This window comes from Aspergillus lucknowensis (assembly GCF_044049455.1).
Source record: "Aspergillus lucknowensis strain CBS 449.75 chromosome Unknown BJX67scaffold_7, whole genome shotgun sequence".
In the NCBI taxonomy this organism is placed as follows: Eukaryota; Fungi; Ascomycota; class Eurotiomycetes; order Eurotiales; family Aspergillaceae; genus Aspergillus; species Aspergillus lucknowensis.
Window position 1 is genome coordinate 347270 of NW_027263551.1, and position 21170 is coordinate 368439.

A 21170-nucleotide genomic window follows, 5' to 3' on the forward strand; every position below is an offset into this window, starting at 1 on the left:
ATTGACCAACGTGGCCTGACTAAAGTTGGGATGCAATCATGTTTCGGCCCCTGGAAAAGGGAACATCTGTGTTCAACCCTGGCAAAAAGTTGGCCTGAAGATGTCAGACATGCGGAGAGAAGATCCGCCGGGAGGAGTGCAGCCGGCGATACGGGTGAGGGGATGGGGTATGCTGAGAATGTCAAAGGTCCCACGAGAGCAGCGATTAATAATGGGAGACGGATGACGATTGCTTCAGATAAAGTGAGAAATATTATTCTGCTGCAGATGTCCTGAATAATTACCAGTCGAGGTGCCCAAATTCATTAATCAACGGCCAAGCAATCAATCTGCTGCTTATCAAGAAGTCTGGCCACTCCACGCGAGCATCCAAAACTCCGCCACCAAAAAGTCAAGGACAGCTTGTCCACTTTCAACCCCAGAGCTGCCATTCTTTCGTCCTTTTGCCGGATGATTTTTTCTTCACGTTGACATTATGTACTCGAATGCGACTCGCTTTTGACTTTCATTGGCTTTGGCAAGAAGGACTAGAAGTCTGATGGCCATTCTCTATCCTGGTCACTTTCTTTTCACGTGAAGTCGCGACTAGGCTTCTTTGCCCTCGTTGGTATTGGCTTGATTCAGCCTCCTTCACTTGTCTGTATTCTTTTACTGTGATAAATTCCTGCTCTTCAACCTGTGCACAATGCGCTCTGCGGCGAAAGTCTTCTACATAGCTGTCTTTGGCTTCATGAGCCTGGCAAATGCAGAAAGTTATCAACATCCACCGTCACAACATGATCATAACACGTGCGCGGTAAGATATCCTTCTCCCCTCTTGCCTGAAAGGGAACCGCATTGGCTGATAATTCTTTTTCTCTAGATCGACCCCAAGGCGATGGTCTCGGACGCTTGTGTCTCCTACCATACTATCGACTCACTCAACGATCAAGTCTACTCCCTCCTCCAGTCCATCACACAAGAATCCGATTTTTTCTCTTACTACCGTCTCAATCTCTTCAACAAAGTGTGTCCGTTTTGGTCCGATTCTGAGAGCATGTGCGGGAACATCGCCTGCGCGGTGAACACGATCGATTCGGAGGATGACATTCCCTTGACGTGGCGAGCAGAGGAGCTGAGTAAACTTGAAGGCCCCAAGGCAGGCCACCCGGGGCGCGAGCAGCAACATGAGCGGCCGCGGGATCGACCTTTGCAAGGAATGCTGGGAGAGAACGTTGGGGAAAGTTGTGTGGTTGAGTACGACGACGAATGCGATGATCGAGACTACTGTGTCCCCGAGGATGAAGGGGCGAGCGGAAAGGGCGAATATGTCAGCTTGGTAGACAACCCAGAGCGATTTACGGGTTATTCAGGGCCAGGTGCCAATCAGGTTTGGAACGCGATCTACCGTGAGAATTGTTTCCTTAAACCGGTGCCCGAGCTTGAACTCTCTCCGTTTCCTCCAGCTAGTGGGCTGCAGGCCGTCCAGGACTTCCGGAACGTACTTCAGAAGGAGTCGAAGCGGCCAGATATTCTGCCACTGGACAATGAGTGTGTTGAGAAGCGGGTCTTCCATCGACTCATTAGCGGAATGCATGCTTCCATTTCGACGCATCTGTGCTGGGACTACCTGAATAAAACCACGGGGCAGTGGCATCCCAACCTTGAATGTTTTAAAGAGCGGCTCCACAATCACCCGGAACGGATCTCCAATCTTTACTTCAACTATGCACTTGTCTCGCGCGCAGTGTCCAAACTGCGAAAGCATCTGGAGGGATACACGTACTGCATCGGCGATCCAGCACAAGACCAAGAAACTAAGGAGAAGATTTCACTCCTAACATCCACTCTTGCGGACCGATCCCAGATTTTTGACGAGAACGTCATGTTCCAAGATCCCAGCGCTGCAGGCCTCAAGGAAGACTTCCGAAACCGATTCCGCAATGTGAGTCGACTGATGGACTGCGTGGGGTGCGACAAATGCCGCCTTTGGGGTAAACTTCAAGTCAACGGCTATGGAACCGCACTGAAGGTTCTTTTTGATTACGATGAGACAAAGAATGGCGAGAACCCACCGCTGCGACGCACTGAGCTTGTTGCCCTGATCAACACGCTTGGCCGCATCTCCCACAGTATCGCTGCGGTTCGAAGCTTCCACCGCGCGATGGAGGTTACCGACGGCCAAGTCTTCGCCATCCCAGCAGGGTCGACGCCAGGGAAGAAGAACGTCGGGGGCAAGACAACGAGGCGCCTAGTCAAAGATGGCGGCTCCACCTTCTACTACGAAGGGGATAGCGACGAAGACTATGAGTATATCGGCCAGAAACGGCCCTGGGAGCGGCAACGAAAGCGACGCGCATCGGACACCGTCATGGACGACATCAAAGCCGAGTTCGCCGTGGTATGGGACACTTATGTCTATGTCCTAAAGAGCTGGTACAATATGCCCAAGACATTGTAAGTCGCATCGACCTTTTGACTCAGGGCGTTTACTAACCCAGGTTTGTAGGTTCGAGATCGGCGTCCTGGAAGCCAACCGCCTCTGGAGTTATTGGCTAGGCCTTCCTGTACCACCACGAGCGTGGAAGATCCGGTTTCCAACGCCGCCGACTCGTGGACACGACGAGTTATAATGAACGTGATCATCCCCACTGGCGTTCGGGTTGGGTTGACGATTGCATTGTACTAGTAGCATTGTATAAACGAGGAATAGAGATGCCCATACAATCTCACTTGCATGATATCATACTCCTTAACTCTGAGTTCCTCGTATTTTCCCGCAAGATGATGATTGACGGTGTTCGCCGTCGGCAACTGGGGAGTCCTCGGGGCCTCGGCATTGCCGGCCACATGCCTCCAACTTTTTCTCCACCGCTCGGCCCTCTCTTTGTCAGATCCCGCCTGCAGCCACTGTGGTTGCCATCGTCCTCTCTCCTCCACACACACTCCCCTTCCCCAGACTCATACGCTATCGACTCTGTCGCTCTCTCGCTCTCTCGAGGTTCTGGAGCCATCGAGCCCGTTGGGCTGATTCATCTTCCGTAAATACTCTTCATGCGACACTGAGAGTTTTCCCTCGTTCTCCATGGCGTCTTTTTCGCCACCCAAGCCGTGGGAGAGGGCTGGCGCAACAGCTGGTAAGAAACCACAAGAAACCACCAGAAACCGCTTCTTAAATTGTGTATGAAAATTATTCTCATACACTTTATCCAGGTACATCGGCTTTATCAGCGCCCGCGACCGCGACCACGGCTGCTTCGACCGCGATGAACCCAAACACCACCACTTCGGCGACGCCAACCACAGCCACCTCCACAACCACATCCGCTGCCCCCTCTCTCCCCTCTCGACCAAGCACACTCAGCACAGTTGCAAACCAGAATGCATCAGCTTATTCACCATACGGAGCCTCGCGATTTGGGACATCTCCATATGGCGGAATCGGCGGCTACGGTGGTTACTCGTCCCCATATTCTCGCTTTGGCGGGATGGGGTCGATGTATGGCGGCTATGGAGGCTACGGGGGTATGTACGGTGGTATGGGGGGATACGGAGGCATGTACGGCGGCGGAATGCCAGGCGATCCCAACGACCCGAACAGTTTGACGAATTCCTTCAGCCAGAGTACACAGGCTACGTTCCAGATGATCGAGAGTATCGTCGGGGCGTTTGGTGGATTCGCACAGATGCTCGAAAGCACGTATATGGCGACACATAGCTCATTCTTCGGTGAGTAGCGATCTTTTGCTACTGCTTGTATGCCAGAGACTAATTTGTGCAGCCATGGTTTCCGTCGCGGAGCAGTTTGGAAACCTGCGCAACACCCTCGGCTCTGCTCTGGGAATCTTCACAATCATCCGTTGGTTCAGGACATTGATCGCCAAGATCACCGGCCGCCCTCCACCTGCGGATGCCGCAGCTCTCACTCCGGCAGCGTTTGCCTCTTTTATGGGTGGCCGCTCGACCCTCCCGGATGGCTCCCCAGCCCCTCCACGGCCGTCAAGAAAGCCGTTCTTGATGTTCCTCGTCGCTCTCTTCGGTCTCCCATATCTTATGGGCAAGCTTATCAAGGCTCTCGCACGCTCACAAGAGGAACAACGCCAGAAGATGATGCTCGGCCCCAACGGCGAACCGACCCAAGGCGCCCTGGACCCCGCTAAATTGGACTTCTGCCGAGTACTCTACGACTACACCCCGGAATCTCAAGAGACCAACGGCATCGATCTAGTGGTGAAGAAGGGCGATATTGTCGCCGTGCTTAGCAAATCCGACCCGATGGGGAACGCATCGGAATGGTGGCGTTGCCGCGCCCGAGATGGCCGGGTTGGCTACCTTCCGGGCCCGTATCTGGAGACGATCCAGCGGAGGCCACAGCAGCAGGCAATCACGTCGGGTAGTGAGGCAAGTAGCCGCAGTAACACGATGCAGACGCAGGTTGCCGGGGAGGTTCCTGCGGCGGCACAGAAGCCAGAGCTCAAGGGAAAAATGGGCGACATCACGCCGGAGAGTTTCCAGAAGAGCGCCTTCTACTCATAAATCTTCGAACACCGTGACATCCTTTCTCTTTTCTTTCTCCCATCCTCGTCTGGTTCGCGTTTGGGATGTGGTTACGAACTGTGGAACACGATTTGACATCACTCATACAACAACAACCGGGGTTCACAGCTGGGCAATTAACTCGCTTCTAATCGGATTTTTTCTTCGACCTTGTTTCAGCGGCGTGTACAGAATATTTTTTTTATCTGTCTCTTATTCTTCTCCGTGCCTCGGAGCCAATATGATATCCATGCTAGACATCATTTCGTTTCAGAGCATTGCAAAGTATCCGAGTAGTCTCCACGATCAAAGTATCGTGCATCATGTTCTCCTCGCCCATCGAGTAACCCGAGTAACCAAAACTACCCAGCTCCGTAGAATACAAGAGTTCCACTGATAGCGAGGGAGCTGTGCAGCGTCATTCTTGCGACCCCACACTTGAGTCGTTTGCTTCCCCGTCACGGTGGCCAGCTCTAGAACCCAGAGGGTCACCTCGTCTTCATCCAGTTCCCTCTCCCGAATCTGGAGGCTCCGAACTCAACGATGGCGATGGGGACAACGGTTCGATCGAAGGCGTGGACGACGGACAGCGGGTAGACGAGAAGGTTGTTGTTATCCGTTCTGCGAATGTTGCGAGCACTGACGGGAATTATTATTCACACAGATAACATCTAGGGACCGTCCGTCCCGCTCCGACATCTCCTCGACTAGGTCGTCGCATCTCGCGGGAAGGTGCGGGTTTATGATGAGTCGCTGTCTTCCAAGTCCATTTTCCCAACAACCATCGCTATCACGTGCACGACTGAACTTTCGGTCCGTTTCTGCCGTCGATGACTGAGAAACGTCTCCGGTCACGTTTCTTCCAATCATCCCGGAATAGAACCGCTGAGTGGGACGCCTGAGGGGGCGGATTGGTGGATTTTCCGGGTGCTGATTGGCCACGTCAGCGATGGCTGCGAAATTGTGTTGTCCAAACCTTGGACTTGTCAGCCCGTCTGCGGGTGGCGGGGGCTGAAATGTGTTCTTGGAGTTCAAGGTTTGGCGCCCGTCTTGGATTCACAGCCGCAGAGGAAACCAGAGAAGACATTAAAAGTCTCTATCATTCAAATCATGATGCCTGATAACAGTGGGAATGGTAAAGATGGAAGAAAAGTGAGTCAGGTATACATGCATGGATATCAGCAACGCCAGAAAGTAAACATCACATCACATCACTGAGGACTCGAGTTCTCCCGTTCGTGGGAGTTCCCCGTACATTTACATAGAGATAAGAGGAAATGGTATCCTGTAACATTTACCGTTGCACCACGGTAACCAACGATGGGGACGATTGCCCGGCCGTAATTGTATCAAAGAGAATACGATTTTGATTTGGGACACATCACCGTTGCGTATCAGTGTGCGTGCTCGCGTCTAACTCAACGGGTGCTCGTTGACCGTCCGTCCCCGCATCCAATTCCCTCGCAGCATCACCGTGTAACTCGGATGGTGGCGCGGGAGGTGCCGGAGGAGTCTTGACCAGCGGTGGAGCGTAAAACCCTTCCTGGGCCTGGTATTGCTGAATCTCACCCGGCGGTGGAGGGTGATAAAGATCGTTGTAACCGGCGGCAGCGGCAGCGCCCGGTGTTTTATGGTCAGGTAACGCTCGCAGCCGTCTCCAAAGCAAGAAAGCGAGTGCGATGATGATGAGGCCACCGGCACCAACGCCGACACCAATCCCAGCTTTTGCCCCTGTTGAGAGACCACCATCTTCCTCGTCCCCGGGGTTTGCGGGACTCGTTGCTGTCGGGCTAGGAGAGGGGGAAGCGGTTGGTGAAGATTGCGGAGGTCGAGGGTTGATGTTGAATTTCGCGGATGAGATTTCCTGGTTGTTGACGCCCCATTGTATGTCTGCGGGGAGAAAGCGCAGGGTCCAGTCTGTTGAGGCCTCAACATCATCGTTGGAGAGGCCGATGGTCCAGTTGTAGGATGAGGTTGTGTTGACATTCACACCAGCTAGTGAGGATTGTGAGCGTGGGTCAAAGACATAAGCTCTAGTAAAGGATACGAGACTTGCGGAGAGGAAATGCAGGGACGCACCTTCGAGTTTTCGAGTATATGAGCTCCCCGTCAGCCAGAGGTCGACGTTTGTGACATCGCAGTCTTCACAGAAAAACTGGAACTGCCCGACAAGGTCATGCTGCCAGCTAATGTTCACCGACGTGCCAGCTGTGAAATTGGTCGTGTAGTCTGGGTAATCTGGGAGATTCCACAGATCCTGGACGGTCTTTGCCTTTGCCAGCGGCAAGAAAGCCAGGGGCAGAAACTGGCCGAGTTGTGTCCTCTTCATCGTCACCGCGGGTTGAGGATGAGGATGAGGGAGAGGATGACGGTGCAAAGCGTGGAGAAGCAGGAGCAAGTCAAGAGAAAACAGGTCAGCGACCGACCGAGCGACCGAGCCGTGCAGGCCCCTTGAACGATTATTAAGGATTTGCACAACGGCGGCTCACTTGCAGACTGTGGCTCAAGGAAAGAATTGCGTGAGCTGTCTGAGAATGGAGAGGCTAAAGTCCCATTCGTCCTAGAGCTGGACTAAGCCATATTGCTGGATCCAAGAGAAATCACCAGCCAGTCAGATTGTCACCCCATCTCCCGAAACAGAGACTTTGGACGCCCATCGATTTTAGGCCTCCCCCTGCGCCTTCCCAGCTTCTCTTCAGCAGTTCGAGAATCGGAGGCAAGACAAGAAGCCGAGCTTCGCAGGGCTGGGCTCGTCATCTCGTGGCAGTTCCCTTGGTCTTGCCAGACCTCACGCGCTGTGGGGATTGAAGAACGGATCGCCAGGCGAAAGCCCTATTAATAGTCCCCGAGAAACGGCCTGAATCTGTGGTTGATGGGATAAGAGCGATTTGGCGGAGTTCACAATTCATGGTGCTGAAACACAGCCTGCGGGAGTGCGATGTTTGGTGTCAGCCTCGTCCAGGACCATCAATAGTGTCAGTGCCTCAAGGATGCCTTGGGCCCTGACCTTCTCTCTCTGTCGGCCGCCGTTTTTCTCCCACGGACTCGAGGACAAAATTCTCTTCTTGTGCAAGTCTTCCGTTCCCTGTCTGCAGGAGATTGACATCATCCTTCGTCTCTGCTTGTGACAGCATCTCACTGCCTTGCCTTAGACCTGTTTGTCGAACAACCTTGGAAGCGATGGTGGGATCTTCGTCATCGTCCAGGAAAGGGAAGAGAGCACTCCCTGCTCTGTACAAAGAAATAACATGAATGTGGTAGGAGTTAGGCGTGTTAGTGTGACGGTCGCACATGGGCGAGTCAGTTACGACATCCAGTTATTCTGGGGATAGCGGGTTATACATCGATGGACGGGAGGGACAAGGCCAAGTTTGTCCTTGGACGGGAAGACACAATGGAAGCCTGGGGGGACCCGTGTATCCCATCGAATTGCGAACTGAGATGCGATTTGGAATCATACTCCACGCCCCATGCGGCCACTCCCATGGAACGGCACACACGTTAACTTTATTGAAAGCAGGTTTCTGTCAAGAAAGACAATAATTATGATGGCGAGACGGAGCGGCGGCTGGGGCCTCGCCTGCCATGGCCAAGCTTCCTGAGCTTCCTTTGCCAGTTTGCCCATCGGCGCCAATCAGACCCGAATCTGAAGTGACAAAAATTTCTGTCGCGGCCCATGCTGTCTTCCATTGCCGTCACGAGCACCGGAAGAGCGCGTCTGATTCGTACCGGATTCTATCTCCAGGTCTCCTCCTCTCTTCTTTGGAATCCACGGACCTTCCCCACACGCTTGTCGTTAGTGTCCCCCTGGCCCGCGGAACAATCCTCCATTCGTGTCTTGTCTTCATGATGGACGATGTTTGACGCTCTGGAAAGGCACCCCAAACATGCCGCGCTGCACTCTCAAGGTTCTTAACTCCGGGTTCTGTGTTTGCTCCAGCTCCATGGGGTAACGCAGGCCTGAGACTGAATTGTTTCCTCTTTGGAAGGTTGTCATTGGCTCTTCTGTTGGACCCATCGTGGCGACTGCCTACCCTGGAGGATGTTAGGAGACGGCTGCTCTCTGGGGCTGGGTTAGATCGGGTCGATCGTCGATTTCGTCGGCCCGTGCTTCGTCGTGGTTACCCCTGATCCCAGAGGATGTCTTTTCAGATTTCGTGGTCGGAGACTCAAAGGCGGATTGAGCGATGGGGGGTGGACGGAGGAAGCTCGCAAGGGAAAAAAGACCCTTTGTCGGTATTCGTTGACCAGTACTTTGCCTCTCAAAACATCCAGCAGGGTTGTGGCTTCGAGATCTTGAATCTTGCATCACAGAGCCCGCAGGTATCGGTGTGTCGTAATCTGCACGAGGATCCGGATCCTCGCCCCATCGAGGTCGGGAGGCGCAATTTACCCACGTCTCCAGTGGGTCGAACCATTCCTTCCTGGCTTAAGGGGGCGACGACCTTGGTTTGGGAATTGGATTGGAGATCAAACAACCGAGACCGATAGTGGATCTGCCAGGTGGGTGCCCGACGCGGGCGAGGATCTGACAGAGTCAGGTCCATGATGCCGTGATGTGATCTACCGTACCGCGATCTGGTTCATTTCATGATTCACGGGATGTGCCATCTGTGTGAATGGCGATAGCGAAGATATATAGTATGAACAAGAACGTCAGATATGAGGGTATCATCCGAATCAGAGAGGCGCAAATCGCTGGTTCCCCAACTTCGTTTCTTCATCAAATTTCGTCTTCCTGCTTGAGGGGAGTACCCAACCTACATTCAACCCGTGCTCCAAATACAATCAAGGCTATACATGCTCTATATTCCACAGTCTGAGAGGGTAAAAGGGGGAGAGGAGAGAAGAAGCGCCACGAGACGACAGTAGAGCACTTCGGGTAGGTAAAAGTACCATTACGGAAGGATAGTAGACCGGTTTGTTGACATACTCTGGTCTTGACGCAAACACAAAGGGAGAAAAGGACGGCGGAAGTTTCCCAGTCTGCTCTACCATCAAGGTAGATAATAAGTATTGTTTTGGGGCTTGTCAGCTGCATGCCTGGCCTATTCAACAATCCCAGAGTCAATGCTGGTGTCGGGGTTCTTCAATCGGGAAAAGCCCGGCGGTGTCATGATCGAGCTTTTCTTCGAGTTGCATGAGGCGAGCCTGAAACTTTGTCAGAGCGCCTGCGTCGGACATGGAATATTTCATTTCCTCGAGGCTGAAGGGATAATTGGAGGAAGAGGTTGTCGTGGTGGTCGGGCTGAGTGCGACGGAAAGGGATTTGGTTTCATCCAGTTCGGAATCGGGGATGGCGTCTAAATTATCAACTGTATGGTTCGTATGGTTAACAAAAAACCTTGCGCCATTTTTGCGTGCTGGACCGCTAGAATGATGGAATTGCAGAGGCTCAGAGCCGGGAATCTCACAGGGTTGTGAATGTGGCTCGGGGAGAGGGGATAGTGTTGTCGCCCGCTCATCTGGCTCTGGTGTGTAGTAACTCATATCTGACGGAGTAGCTGCCTCAACGTCAATATTTCGCCCAAAGACGAGATGCTTGAGAAGCATACCTGGCTCGGGACTTTCTCGCTGCGGTTCGACGGGGCGAGCCTCGTTGCTATCCCAGTTCGTTCCGTATCTACGGACGAAGCGTGCAATACGTTTGGTGTCGACTTTTTGACCGGCCACTCGAAAAACAGTTTGCTTGCCTCTGGCTGCCCGCTTTTGCTGCTTTCGGATCATGATATTGACTTCTTTGGCCTTGATATTCTTGCGAATATTCCACGCCGCCAGGCGGTCTTTATACTGTTTTTCCCTGTAAGACACGTTAGTGGTCTACACAGTGAGTCTGGTTATTTTGGTGAAGATAGAAAAGGAGTGCAGGAACAATATGATCAAAAGCAATTCTGTGAGTGAGAGATGAGGTAGCAAACAAGTGATGGCTGGGATAGGGTGAGATGGAGGAGGGGTAGAAGAATAGAGAAAAGGGAGGGAGAAAAAAGGAAAGGACGACAGTACGAGGCAACGAATTTATGCTCGCGCTCCATGATTCTCTTGACATCTCGGAGCTTTAGCTGATCATCACGGTAGAGACTTTCAATGATGGTGCGGTATTTGTTCCAGTCCTCGGATCTGCGTGGGCGGAAGACGGAGGGAGGAGCGGCGGGTGAGGATGAAGAAGTCGTCGGCGTGGGCGTGGAGAGACTTGAAGATGGAGGAATGGAACCTTCCATCATGAACGGCTTACGGACAGGAGCTGTCAGTCATAGTCTGAATCTGGAGAGATCTGAACACAAGGCGAAGGCGATGAGGGAGTTAGTGTGAGATCAAGGTTGCGGATGGAAGCAGACGAATTGGGGATGGAGGGTGGGGGGAAGTAAAAAGAAAGGAAAGGGAAGAGGGAAAGCAGCAATTAAAGAGAGAGAAGGGAGGGCGAAGATGCGCAAGCGGAAAAGGCGAGAGAATCTTATGTAGTCAGAGAGTCAAGGCGTCGTCGTCGTCTTCGTCTAAGGTGGTCAGAGCAGCGCAGCAGCAGCAGAGGCAGAAGACGCATCACGACAGCAAGTTTGTCGCGATGATGTCGAAAATAATATTAATACTTCTACTGGCGCTCGTTTACTCCTTGGAATTTGAAGGGATCGGGAAATAGAGACAGTTAATCCTTCGCTGTCAATAATTACCAGAGTTATGCATGTATGGAATCCAACCTTTTGATTTTATTTTTCTCGTTGATTCACAGCCGTGGACAGCACCATGTTTTCCCCTTTTCCTTTCTCTTTTTCCTTTTTTTTTTCCCTTCACATACTCTGCTGAAACATCCAAGTGACATTACCGAACCCAGTCTGACATGACAAGCTCTTGTCCTCCGATCTTTGGCAAGCGACACACGACCTCGACAGGCGGTACTTTTCCAGGCAACCAGGGTGGTTCGCCTTTTGCGGCCGGAAAGCAGCCCAGGACGGGCGCTAAACAAAGTACGACTGCAGGGCGTCGGGCCCGGAGTGGACGAAGTGACAGAACAGTCCAGACTAGCGCGCCTGCCTTTTGGAGCGAGCTGCTGCTGGACAGCTCGATCCATGCTTCCCCGGCCCAATCATACACCCGTCGGAGAGGTCTGTGTACTCGAAGTACTTTTTGCCTCCAGAGCGTCCTTCCTTCCCTTCTCACGCTCCACGCCTGTCTCAGGACGGTCAACCACGCAAGTATTCCAGCGTCTTTGCCTGAACGAGCTCGGAGGAAACGATGCTTCCCTCCTCTCTCGACAAACAATCAAGAAAGGGGGGGAAGAAAATCCAGAGAAAAATTGATATGATGATCTCCAGCCAACCGTGCAGGAGCCTCGGCGTGCGCCATTTCTGCAGGTGCAACTCCTGCCATCCCAAGCTTAGTAGGAGCGCACCTCACGATCTCGCTCGCCTTGTCAACACGGGGATTCCGATCGCTCGTTGCTCTTTCCCTTCCAATTTTGTGGTTGGGCTCTTTTTTTTTCTTTTGCGCCTTGTCTGACAGTCACAGCATCTTCGATATTGACAGGGGTTGTACGATTCAATCCTCACCCCCGGTATCAAGACTCGAGACCTGATCCGTGGATGCGGTCATCTTGCCCCTTCAGCTACCCTGAAGAATCCCGCAAATACGAACAACGAAGAGCTGGATGTACTTTGGGAGAAACAAAGAGGCAGTAGCACAGCACAGCACAGCAAAGCTCCGCTTCGTCGCGTCAGGACGGAGGACGGTCGTCCCTCACGGTTGGTCCAAGGAGTCTGAGGCACTGTTGACGCTGACGCTGTTCCTGCGGCTCCTCTTCTCCATGCCTGTCAATCCATCTGGTCTGGTCCAGAGGAGCATCCGCGCAATAACCGACGGTCTCGCGGAAAAATGGTATCCACTGCTTAGATCACTTTCATCAGCAATTTAATAAAGTTGCCCGCTCTTTTGCATCCTTTAAAACGGCTTCGACGCCGAGGACGCCTCCACACTCCTCCGTTTATCGGTGTGAGCCTGAAACCTGACGAGAAAAAAGTGAAGAGGCCTGAGCCCCAGGCAGAGGGCCGGTGGCACTGAATGATCCAATGCTCGAGCCATGCGGCGCTGCGGCTGTGCCGACTGATTCTTTTTCCTTTCCCTTTTTTTCTTCTGATTATTCTTCACTCTCAAATCTCAACAGGCTCTCTCTGGATGAGAGAGAGAGGAAACTTGGGCGTGTCGTGACGGCGATCATTCTGCTATCTCCATCACGCCACACTGCTTCAGTGCACTGCAACAATTATTCGATAATCAGGACGAGATCTCCGTAAAGTAGCATTGACACGTCGCCCTTTTTTCCTTCTCCCTTTTTCCTCTCCCACACTGGACCCCATCTACCAATACCTGTTCTTGACATCTCCGGACAGTAGCACCTGCATCCGGGCCAAGGTACGAGTGAGCCCGAGGTCCTCTGCGTGCTTCGCCGACAAAAAAAGGATGTGGGTTGTTCTTCCCGCATGGCACGAAATTAGCTCGGTTCTTTCAATTTATCCCCCATTAAAATGCATCTGGTTCCTCCCCATCCACCGAACGGTGCACTGGCCTGAGCACATGCCCAGTCAAAGGAAAAACGGCCAACCGGCTTGCTCCCGGTCGATCGATCCTGTGATGCGGGACCCTGGTTCCCGTGCTCGATTTGCCTTGTCTTGGAGGGCGCGCAGGGCAGGGCTAGTCTCATGTGTGTGGTTTCGACCGACACGGAGAGGGTGGCCACCCCGTTAGTGGAGAAGTGGACTGCCTCGCATCGGAGGATCAGGTCGGGAACAATCGTGGCGTGGCTCAAGACAGGAAGGAGGACAGAGCACCCATAAAGGCCATAAGGAGTATGGGCAGTTCTTCCATGAAGGTGGACAAAACCATTGCCCACTCAGAGATACCCCCTCAAAAAAAATCCAAAGTTTGAGTCGCGTCTCTTGTCTGGCGGTCAGTACTCGCAATGTATCCTGACTCAAGTTCCCTAGAGTTCCGCAGAACGCATTTCACGAGCGACGACATTATTGTCCAGGGCGCCTTTCTCCAGTCGAACTCTCCCGCCGGAACGTGACCTTAGCTACGGACGGTGGGGTCTTCCTTCATCGATGTCTGTTATGCAGGCTGTTGAATGGACAAGACACGAAGAAAGACCTGAATGAGGCGCAAGGGATGGGGTTAGCCATATCCCTGAACTTTCGCTAAGTCTTACCCTTCGAAGTTGAGACCCTTGGGGGCGTGGAGGGTTGTCATTTCCTGTTCCTCGGTTTCAAATTACGCTGTTTCTGGAAGATGGGGTTGTCTTCCTGACCTTGAGCTCGTTTCTTCCAGATCTGAGACTGATGGTTCTGAGGGTCACAGGTTGTTTCTCCTAATATTGGCATGCGAATTTAGAGATGTTTGCAGTTGTTCTTGGCAATTAGATTTTTACTTTCTGGATTCGGTGCTTCTCTGGCATATGAAAGGGAAGCGAATAGCATTGTGTGGATTGCGGTACAAGGCAGCACCAAAGTTGGACAGCTCGCGGACAAAGTACCAAAGGTGAGAAGGAATGCAAGGCCAGGACCTCACCGGACAATGGGCAACTTCTCTGGTTTCCCAGATTGCCAAAGGTCCGTGCTGAATTGCTGCTTCGAAATGTCACTCAGCGGCCACTCGACCTCGGGGCGATCTTGATGTCATCCGCCCAAGAATGTGATTTGCGGTGGAATGTTGCCCCTGATGCATGCCTCAGTCACGGACGGGACATTCGAACATTGCTCGGCAACAAAGTCGCAGGGATCATTGATTCCGTTGAAACCTGAAAAGTTGAAAGGGAAAAAAGAAAAATAATACTGAGGTGCCTCATGTTTCCGGGGGCGGCCCGGAGCATTCCTTGTTGACGTGTAGGATCGTCATGACAGATTTGGATTTGCAGAGCACTGATAGACCCGGGGCTATGGTCCCCGGTAGGTCCGACGAGTTGTGGCTGCATTATTATCTCCTTTGCTGGGGTTCTTTGTTCTCGTGCTGCGGCCCCCATCCTTCTTTGGTCCCTTTTGTTTTTTCTTTTTCTGGAGGCCCAGGACAGTGGGAGAGAGCCGTATTGTTCGCCACCAGCTTCTCGCAGGACAGCTGACCAAGGGGGTGGGATGATACGAGCCAACAATTCAAAGGTGAGGCGTATATATTCGTCTCTGGTTGGAGATGAAAGTCAGCTGGAAAAACTGACAACAAGAGAGCGGTATATTGACCCCGACCTCCAAGTGACTGGCTTTTCTCCAAACTCATTCGCCTAGGCAACTAAACGGTGATCTCCCGCCGCCAGTCTTTGGCCTTTGACCGTCAAATCAAGCCAAGGGAACAGGGAAAGCCAGAGAAGTGGGAGACGTCCTTGTGATGATTGATTTGAAATTGTCTTCCACAAACGCGATCTTCGTTTTGCTATGCCTTTCTCCGTTAAAGCAGGATTCTCGGACATTATGGACGTTCTGGCGGGGCTTTCGAGAAAAAGAAAATACGCCTCTTTTCGGAGTCCGTTTGACTAGTGCTGCGTGGGACTGGCATCTGCAGTTTCGCAGACAGGAGAACGCGCCGGACCATGACAACAATAAAGTCAAGCAAGGAATACGTAAGGGGCAACTTAAGTGGTACTTGTGACCTTGAGGTTGACCAGATACTCACGGAAAAATCTTCCTGCGATCTATAATTGGTGTTCCGCTGACGGGGAATTTTGAAGACACTCTGTATAAGACAAGCCACCAGGTGGGTAACGCTTCGACAGCCCGAGAACGGCTTAGCAGCCAGGCGACACCCAAACTGGACTGGAATGAGGTGGCGTGGGGAGATTGACATGGGTGACGTGAAGCTGTCGCTCTATTTTTTGGAAGGGCTGGCCATCGCCAGTCTGGCTTGCTCTCCTGCAGCGACAGTTGCAGCTGCGACAGCGGCTGAGGTACTTGAGCCCGCACTCGCAACGTTGCTCGTGTGCGCCAACAGGAACTTGCAACATGTCAACGTGTATTTGCAAGCTCGCGTCCAGGTCTCGTCGTTCTGGTTAAACCCCAGCTTGATGCTAGCATCACCAATCTTGTCCCGTTTGATCTCGTACGGCAGTTTCAACCCAGGAATAGCGGCACCCGTCTGTCCCCCGCGATTGGAGGGTACAGGCGTTGGTGTGCTCTCCACAAACTCCCCAAGTTGACGGAGACAATCCAGAAAGGCCACCATTCCGGCGTCGAACCGGCGGTGAAGCCAGGGAATGTGAAGCGGAAGGTCTCCCGAAGAAAACAGGTCAAGGCTGGTGATTTTTAGGGGCGCGGATGGATTGGTATTACCATCTTCGACTGTCGACTGTGCGGGCGACGCGTGTGGATATTCGAACTTCTCTATTCTAGACATTGAGCCCATAGGCCTGATCCGGTACCCCTGAAATTGGAAGTTCAATTTCTCTGCTATGGTGGCGAGAAGCAGTGCTGTCTGCCCCCAAGCGGCATTGATTTCTGGCCACTCAACCGAGGGGGTCGCCAGGCGACCGAGCCGGAGGCCATTGATAGTGCCAAAGTAACCATCATGACCGATACAAAAGGCATCGTTATAGACATTAGTCCTCTGCAGCCTTTCAAGCTGCCGAGAATCATGGTCGTATCTCATATTCAACGCATCCCGCTCATTTTGGAAATCGGTGAGGACCAGGGAAAACGCATTTCGATCGCGCCAAAACTTTTCCTCTTCGAGATCCAACTGACGAGATTCCTCTTCCAGCCGCGAAATCTCATCATCCAAGCCGGCTCTCTCTTTTTCGAGTGCAACGAGCTCCGCAAACGCCGCATCCTCGGCATCTAAGGTCTCCTTTAGGGAATTTTCGGCCGACTCAATTTCCTCTTGTGTTGGAACGGAGGTGTTCAGGTTTCGGAGGAATGTTATGTATGAATCTCGTTCTTTCGTAGCGTCTACAAGGCGTTGTTGTAGGCCTTCAACTAGCATCTCCGTGCATTCTGTGCAGATCGGGTGATCCACATCGGAACGAGAGGAGATAATCTCGAATAAGCGGCTAGTCCGCTCGACCTGGTCAGCGAATGACCCATTCTCCACACTAGTCTCATCGCTCTGTGGGTGGGAAATCCGTTTAGCCCTCGACGATGAGCTATCCTCACCAACCCCAGAAACGGGTTGCGGAGGGCCGAGTTGCGACTCCGTGAGCATAACAAAGGACATATTACCGCTGTCTCCTCGCCCCAGCCTTGGAGGGGTGGTCAGCCTACCGCCAGTATGCCGGGGCGCCGGTATTGACCTCCGATATGCCGGCGACGATGCATGCTTGGAGACTCGATCGTACAGTTCTCGGCGTTCTTGAGGGTAGGACAGTCGAGCTGAACCTGGTATATGATCTGGAAGCGTTTTACCTGTCGATCCTGTTTATTGTAGGCTTTAGGTTAATGGGCTCCGATAGCTGCTGCAGCAGGTGGTGGGCTGGGAGGTTACCGATAAGCAAGTCGAACGCGGCAGGGTTCAGCGACTCAAGAGAGCCGTCCAGCTTCAGGGGAGTGCGACACTTTTGGCAGTACATGTTTGCTGGAGATATTAAGAGGTAAGCGCGTGGTCATTCTGGTAACATGGTAGATGGCTTTGGAGGGAGAATGAGCAGTGGGTGATATCGGCTTGGGGTGTGGTCAGAGAAGTGGACGTCATGCGGCGATCCGCCGAGAATGTTTTGGTGTCCGCCTTTGCGTTGGCTGTGGATGAACAACAACGCAGTCGTCTGAAAACCACCAACGATGCTAGTTGTCTCTCCATGCCGAACGTTACTACGTCAAGAGCTCCAGAAATAAGGATTTTGCTCTGATTGTCTCTCCGTCTCCTCGTCTCTCCGATCCGCCCCAGCTGTGGTTCCATCTTCCTCCCTTCTCACTCTCTTTCCTGGCAGTCTGCCTCGCGCTCCAGCCACTAAATGACTCTCCAGTCCCAAGGCCTGCGAAATTGAATGTGCTTCGACCCCTAGTGTTCTATCAATCGACGACCACTGTCCCTCCCCCGGTCCACGCCCATTCACACTGACATGCCGACCGCCGCTTGGACAGAGCCATGGAGGGACCACTGAAAAGGAGACGGCTGCCCCCCTCGTGCTCACCAAGGCCCGAGAGTGACGATGGTTCCCATGAAGTTGACATACAAGAAGCACGTGCTCAGAACGACCTGCGCCTGAAATCCATCTTCGAGGATATTTTTGAAAAGTACGGTCGGGACTTTACGGACGTCGGTGACGAGATCGATCTACAGACAGGGAAAATACTGGTGAACAATGGACATATTCATGCCTTGGAAGGAAGGGATAACGCTGATACGATTGGGGACTGGCTGACGGATCCAGAAACATCAGGTCCGCCTTGTGAACGGGGGAAGAGCACAAGCAACGATAATTCTAGGCACCGGCTTGACAGTCGCCCCCCAGAAAGCCGCAGAGCAGGATCCAGGCTCTCGCAATTACTTCTTGGTCCCGAGAAGCCTCGCGAAACGACGGATGAAGGCGTCAGCACGACATCGGAGGCTGAAGACGACAGGTCAAGTGTGGATTCTTTGTTGGACAGTGCCCTGTGCGTCCAGAACAGCCGCACCCGAGAATCTGGTATGAGCAGTGCTGTCACTGAAAAAGCAATATCTAGCGCCGCAGGATCCAACCACTCTCAGCAAGAACATCCTGGGAGACTCGATGAGACTGTGGATCCGATTTGGCGCGTCCCTGCTATCAGCGCAAATCTCACAACCCCAACACTTCCGAGCCGGTCTCGGCCAAGACCTCCCGCGAACACCGTGCGCTCCCAATCGCCGCCTGGAGGGGGCTCTCTTTGGGCTCTGCCTTCGCGTTCCAGGCGGAGAACGGATGTCATGAAAAGGAGAAAACAAAAGAACAGTCCGAAGAAGCAAAAAAGGCACCAATCGAGCCCCATTATCTGCGACTGGTCATTTGCAGATACCCCAGACGGAACCGAATCCGATGATCCATTGCAAGAGAACTACGAGCCTTCTCCAACCCTGAAAGGTGCTGTGTACATCAGGGAGAAGCGCAAGAACCCTTTGTCGGCAAATCGGATGAATTTTACGCACAGTTACCGCAAACGATCCTTTTCCCAAGAAAGCTATGTGCCGCATTCGCAAGCCGTGCTCTCGGGTCCTGCAGACAACAAACATGACCTCATAGACCTGGAAAGACAGCTGACCACGGCGCCCATTGGATGTGCTCCTGAGTCCGCTCCTGCTTTGGACAAAGCTCCTCGCTCAATAATGGACGCATCGGCGCCGAACTTCAAATCAAATATTGCAACCAATGAATCGTCTTCCACGGGGAAAAAGCGGGCGAGGACGACCATTGGGCCAGGAGAGGCCAGGCTCATCGTTCAATTGAGACAGGTTCAGGGGATGAAGTGGAAGGATATTCTGGATCACTTTCCGCAGAAGAATCTCGCTCAACTGCTGCAGTGGAATCACTCTCATTGGAATGAGCGGAGAGTCAACCCTCCTCGGCTTTCAGCGCCCTGGTCGAAAGTTGAACTTGTAAAGTTGGACAGACTCAAGGACCAACCAGATCTTACTTGGTCTGGGATCCGTGCCGAACTACCAGGACGGTCGCACGCAGAGATCGAGTTCGAGTTATTGCAACTTTGGGCGGGTGAAGATGTTGGCAGCACCTCGAAGACCTCTCTCTTGCGGGCCACCAGCGACGAATGATTTGGCGCACCGGATTCTCGAGGCCACTATTTCGACGAGCGGCGCAAATTTCCGCCTCATTATACTGTAATCATAGTTATGCGTTTCTTGAAGAAAACATGGGGCAGCCGCCCGTAAGCGAACCCTAATTCATGCTCTGGATTGGTGTTCCAGTCGCCCACAGTATCTTATTTAATTCTCGAATAGACTGAGATTAGTCGAATGGCTGAGGTTTCGGAGTGAGACCAAGTCGGTTCTGTTTGCGGCCTTTGCAAGAGCTCAGTCATCTTTCGCATTCAACACGTCCTCCAGCTTTGTGTTGACAGCGCCACCAACGTCGCCGGCTTTAGCCCAAAACCTCGAGAGATGTCTGGAGCCGGAGTCAGACAGCACCGTGACGATCCGATGACCAGGCCCTAATTTCAATGCCGTCTTGACAGCTGCAAAGCCTAAGTTGGGGTGAGAAAGAGCCTTTCGGCAGAGAGACCGAAGGTTGTCTTACAGTTTACAGCACTGCTACTCCCGGCAAAAATACCATCCTTTTCAACAAGCCACCTGGCCATCGCCAGTGCCTGCGCGTCCGTAACCCGCACGGCGTCGTCAACAAGCTCCCTCCCTGCTTCGAAGTTCGCCGTCACGCGATTGATTCCAATACCCTCTACGATAGTGTCGACTTGCCTCCGACGTCGAGTCCCTTCCTTCTCTTTGGGGTCGAACATTACGCCGTAGCGTACTCGGTTGTACAGGCCACTTCCCTGGGGATCGGCGACAACCACGGTCATTTTAGGGAGTCTGGGTTTGAGAAAGAGAGCTACACCAGAGATTGTGCCTCCAGTTCCGGCACCTGCAACGAAGGCGTCGAGTGATCTGTTGCACTGAGCGTAAATCTCAGGACCGGTGCCATTAAAATGTGCTCTCCAATTTGCCTCATTCTCAAATTGGTCGGCGAAGTATCCTCTTCCTCGCAGCCTGCCCGAATCACCAGATGAATCGGGTGTGGAGGACAGGGTATGGGCTTGGGCAAGGGCTTTCGCCCGGTTGACAAAGTTATCCTTTTCTACGATAGGGGCTGGCGGCACGCGATCGACGATTGCCCCAAGTTTAAGGAGCAAGTTGGACTTCTCGATAGCCTGGTCCGACGGCATACAGCTGGTGACGGTGTCAGCACGAGTTCTGGAAGTTGGAAGAAGACCGAAGTACTTGCATATGCGCAAGGTAGCCTTTCGCTCTGGCTAATGTCGCCAACGAGATCCCCGTGGAGCCAGACGTGCCTTCGTAGACTGTATCTCCTGAATGAGGTGTCAATAGCCCTCTCTCCTCAGCCTGTCCGCGGTCAGAATGCCGTTTAAGAGATTCCAAGGAGATCACGCACTATTTCGATCATGCTCAGCGCCACTCGGTCTTTGGAGCTCTGGCCAGCTCCGTTCAGGAACTAGGTGTTAATATATTAGACAATCGTGTTCGAAGGTGAGAGAATAGCTGAATATATCAAGAAAAGGGCGCGGTACCTCGGCCTTCCCCAGAATCTCGCATCCCGTCGCTTCGGACAGGGACTTAATTCGAACGAGAGGAGTATTCCCTATACAGCCCTCAATCCCTTCTACAATAGCAGGAGGACCGTGTCTCGCGACGAGCAACCCTGCCGCATCATCTTGGAGCAACTCCGCAGACTGAGATCGATGACGAGCTCGATATTCCCGAATGTAGTCCACAAGCTCAGGATAGAACAGGTCCTTTATAGCTACCGAGAGGACGACTCCCGCCACGAAGGCCGTCCCGATGTAAATTCGAGAATTGCCTGTCATCGGAAGACGTTCTGGCGGTAGGGTAAGAGTGTGAGACGAACGACCATAGGTAGAAGGTCTTCTTCCTGCGACTCTGTTGAGCAGCTGTTGTCAGGTCTGAGGAGAAAAGCTCGGACCACGCGAATCTCCGCCCGCATTTCAATCATTTCCCACCGACTCGCTCAACCTCACTTCTCCATTATTCCT

The 21170-nt window shown here is 52.8% G+C and overlaps 7 protein-coding genes across 7 annotated transcripts; 3 read left to right on the forward strand and 4 right to left on the reverse strand.

Annotated features, from left to right (window-relative positions):
- Positions 1-481: 481 nt before the first annotated feature.
- On the forward strand, positions 482-2948 carry BJX67DRAFT_304648 (ER oxidoreductin). The gene is made up of 3 exons (XM_071027039.1): positions 482-796; positions 863-2436; positions 2489-2948. Exons 1-3 carry the CDS (start codon positions 686-688, stop codon positions 2610-2612), a joined length of 1809 nt encoding a protein of 602 aa, XP_070889026.1. The 5' UTR covers positions 482-685; the 3' UTR covers positions 2613-2948.
- On the forward strand, positions 2839-4821 carry pex13 (peroxin PEX13). Its single transcript, XM_071027037.1, has 3 exons — positions 2839-3116; positions 3193-3708; positions 3761-4821. The coding sequence occupies exons 1-3, from the start codon at positions 3065-3067 to the stop codon at positions 4513-4515; spliced, it is 1323 nt and encodes a 440-aa protein (XP_070889027.1). The 5' UTR covers positions 2839-3064; the 3' UTR covers positions 4516-4821.
- A 1075-nt stretch (positions 4822-5896) lies between these two features.
- Positions 5897-6844, reverse strand: BJX67DRAFT_378597 (uncharacterized protein; the record flags this gene model as incomplete). The annotated part of the gene is made up of 1 exon (XM_071032374.1): positions 5897-6844. One exon carries the CDS (start codon positions 6842-6844, stop codon positions 5897-5899), a length of 948 nt encoding a protein of 315 aa, XP_070889028.1.
- Positions 6845-9294: 2450 nt separating this feature from the next.
- BJX67DRAFT_304090 (Clr5 domain-containing protein) lies at positions 9295-11041 on the reverse strand. Its single transcript, XM_071027034.1, has 4 exons — positions 10519-11041; positions 10071-10315; positions 9930-10019; positions 9295-9818 (listed from the first exon to the last, which is right to left on the reverse strand). The coding sequence occupies exons 1-4, from the start codon at positions 10734-10736 to the stop codon at positions 9583-9585; spliced, it is 789 nt and encodes a 262-aa protein (XP_070889029.1). The 5' UTR covers positions 10737-11041; the 3' UTR covers positions 9295-9582.
- Positions 11042-15058: 4017 nt separating this feature from the next.
- BJX67DRAFT_304043 (beclin 1) lies at positions 15059-17189 on the reverse strand. The gene is made up of 2 exons (XM_071027032.1): positions 16960-17189; positions 15059-16889 (listed from the first exon to the last, which is right to left on the reverse strand). Exons 1-2 carry the CDS (start codon positions 17042-17044, stop codon positions 15352-15354), a joined length of 1623 nt encoding a protein of 540 aa, XP_070889030.1. The 5' UTR covers positions 17045-17189; the 3' UTR covers positions 15059-15351.
- A 1-nt stretch (position 17190) lies between these two features.
- Positions 17191-19414, forward strand: BJX67DRAFT_304128 (Myb-like DNA-binding domain protein). Its single transcript, XM_071027035.1, has one exon. It carries the CDS (start codon positions 17560-17562, stop codon positions 19198-19200), a length of 1641 nt encoding a protein of 546 aa, XP_070889031.1. The 5' UTR covers positions 17191-17559; the 3' UTR covers positions 19201-19414.
- Positions 19330-21106, reverse strand: BJX67DRAFT_304060 (putative cysteine synthase). The gene is made up of 5 exons (XM_071027033.1): positions 20688-21106; positions 20552-20611; positions 20384-20502; positions 19682-20328; positions 19330-19628 (listed from the first exon to the last, which is right to left on the reverse strand). Exons 1-5 carry the CDS (start codon positions 20982-20984, stop codon positions 19459-19461), a joined length of 1293 nt encoding a protein of 430 aa, XP_070889032.1. The 5' UTR covers positions 20985-21106; the 3' UTR covers positions 19330-19458.
- Between the last annotated feature and the right edge of the window lie 64 nt (positions 21107-21170).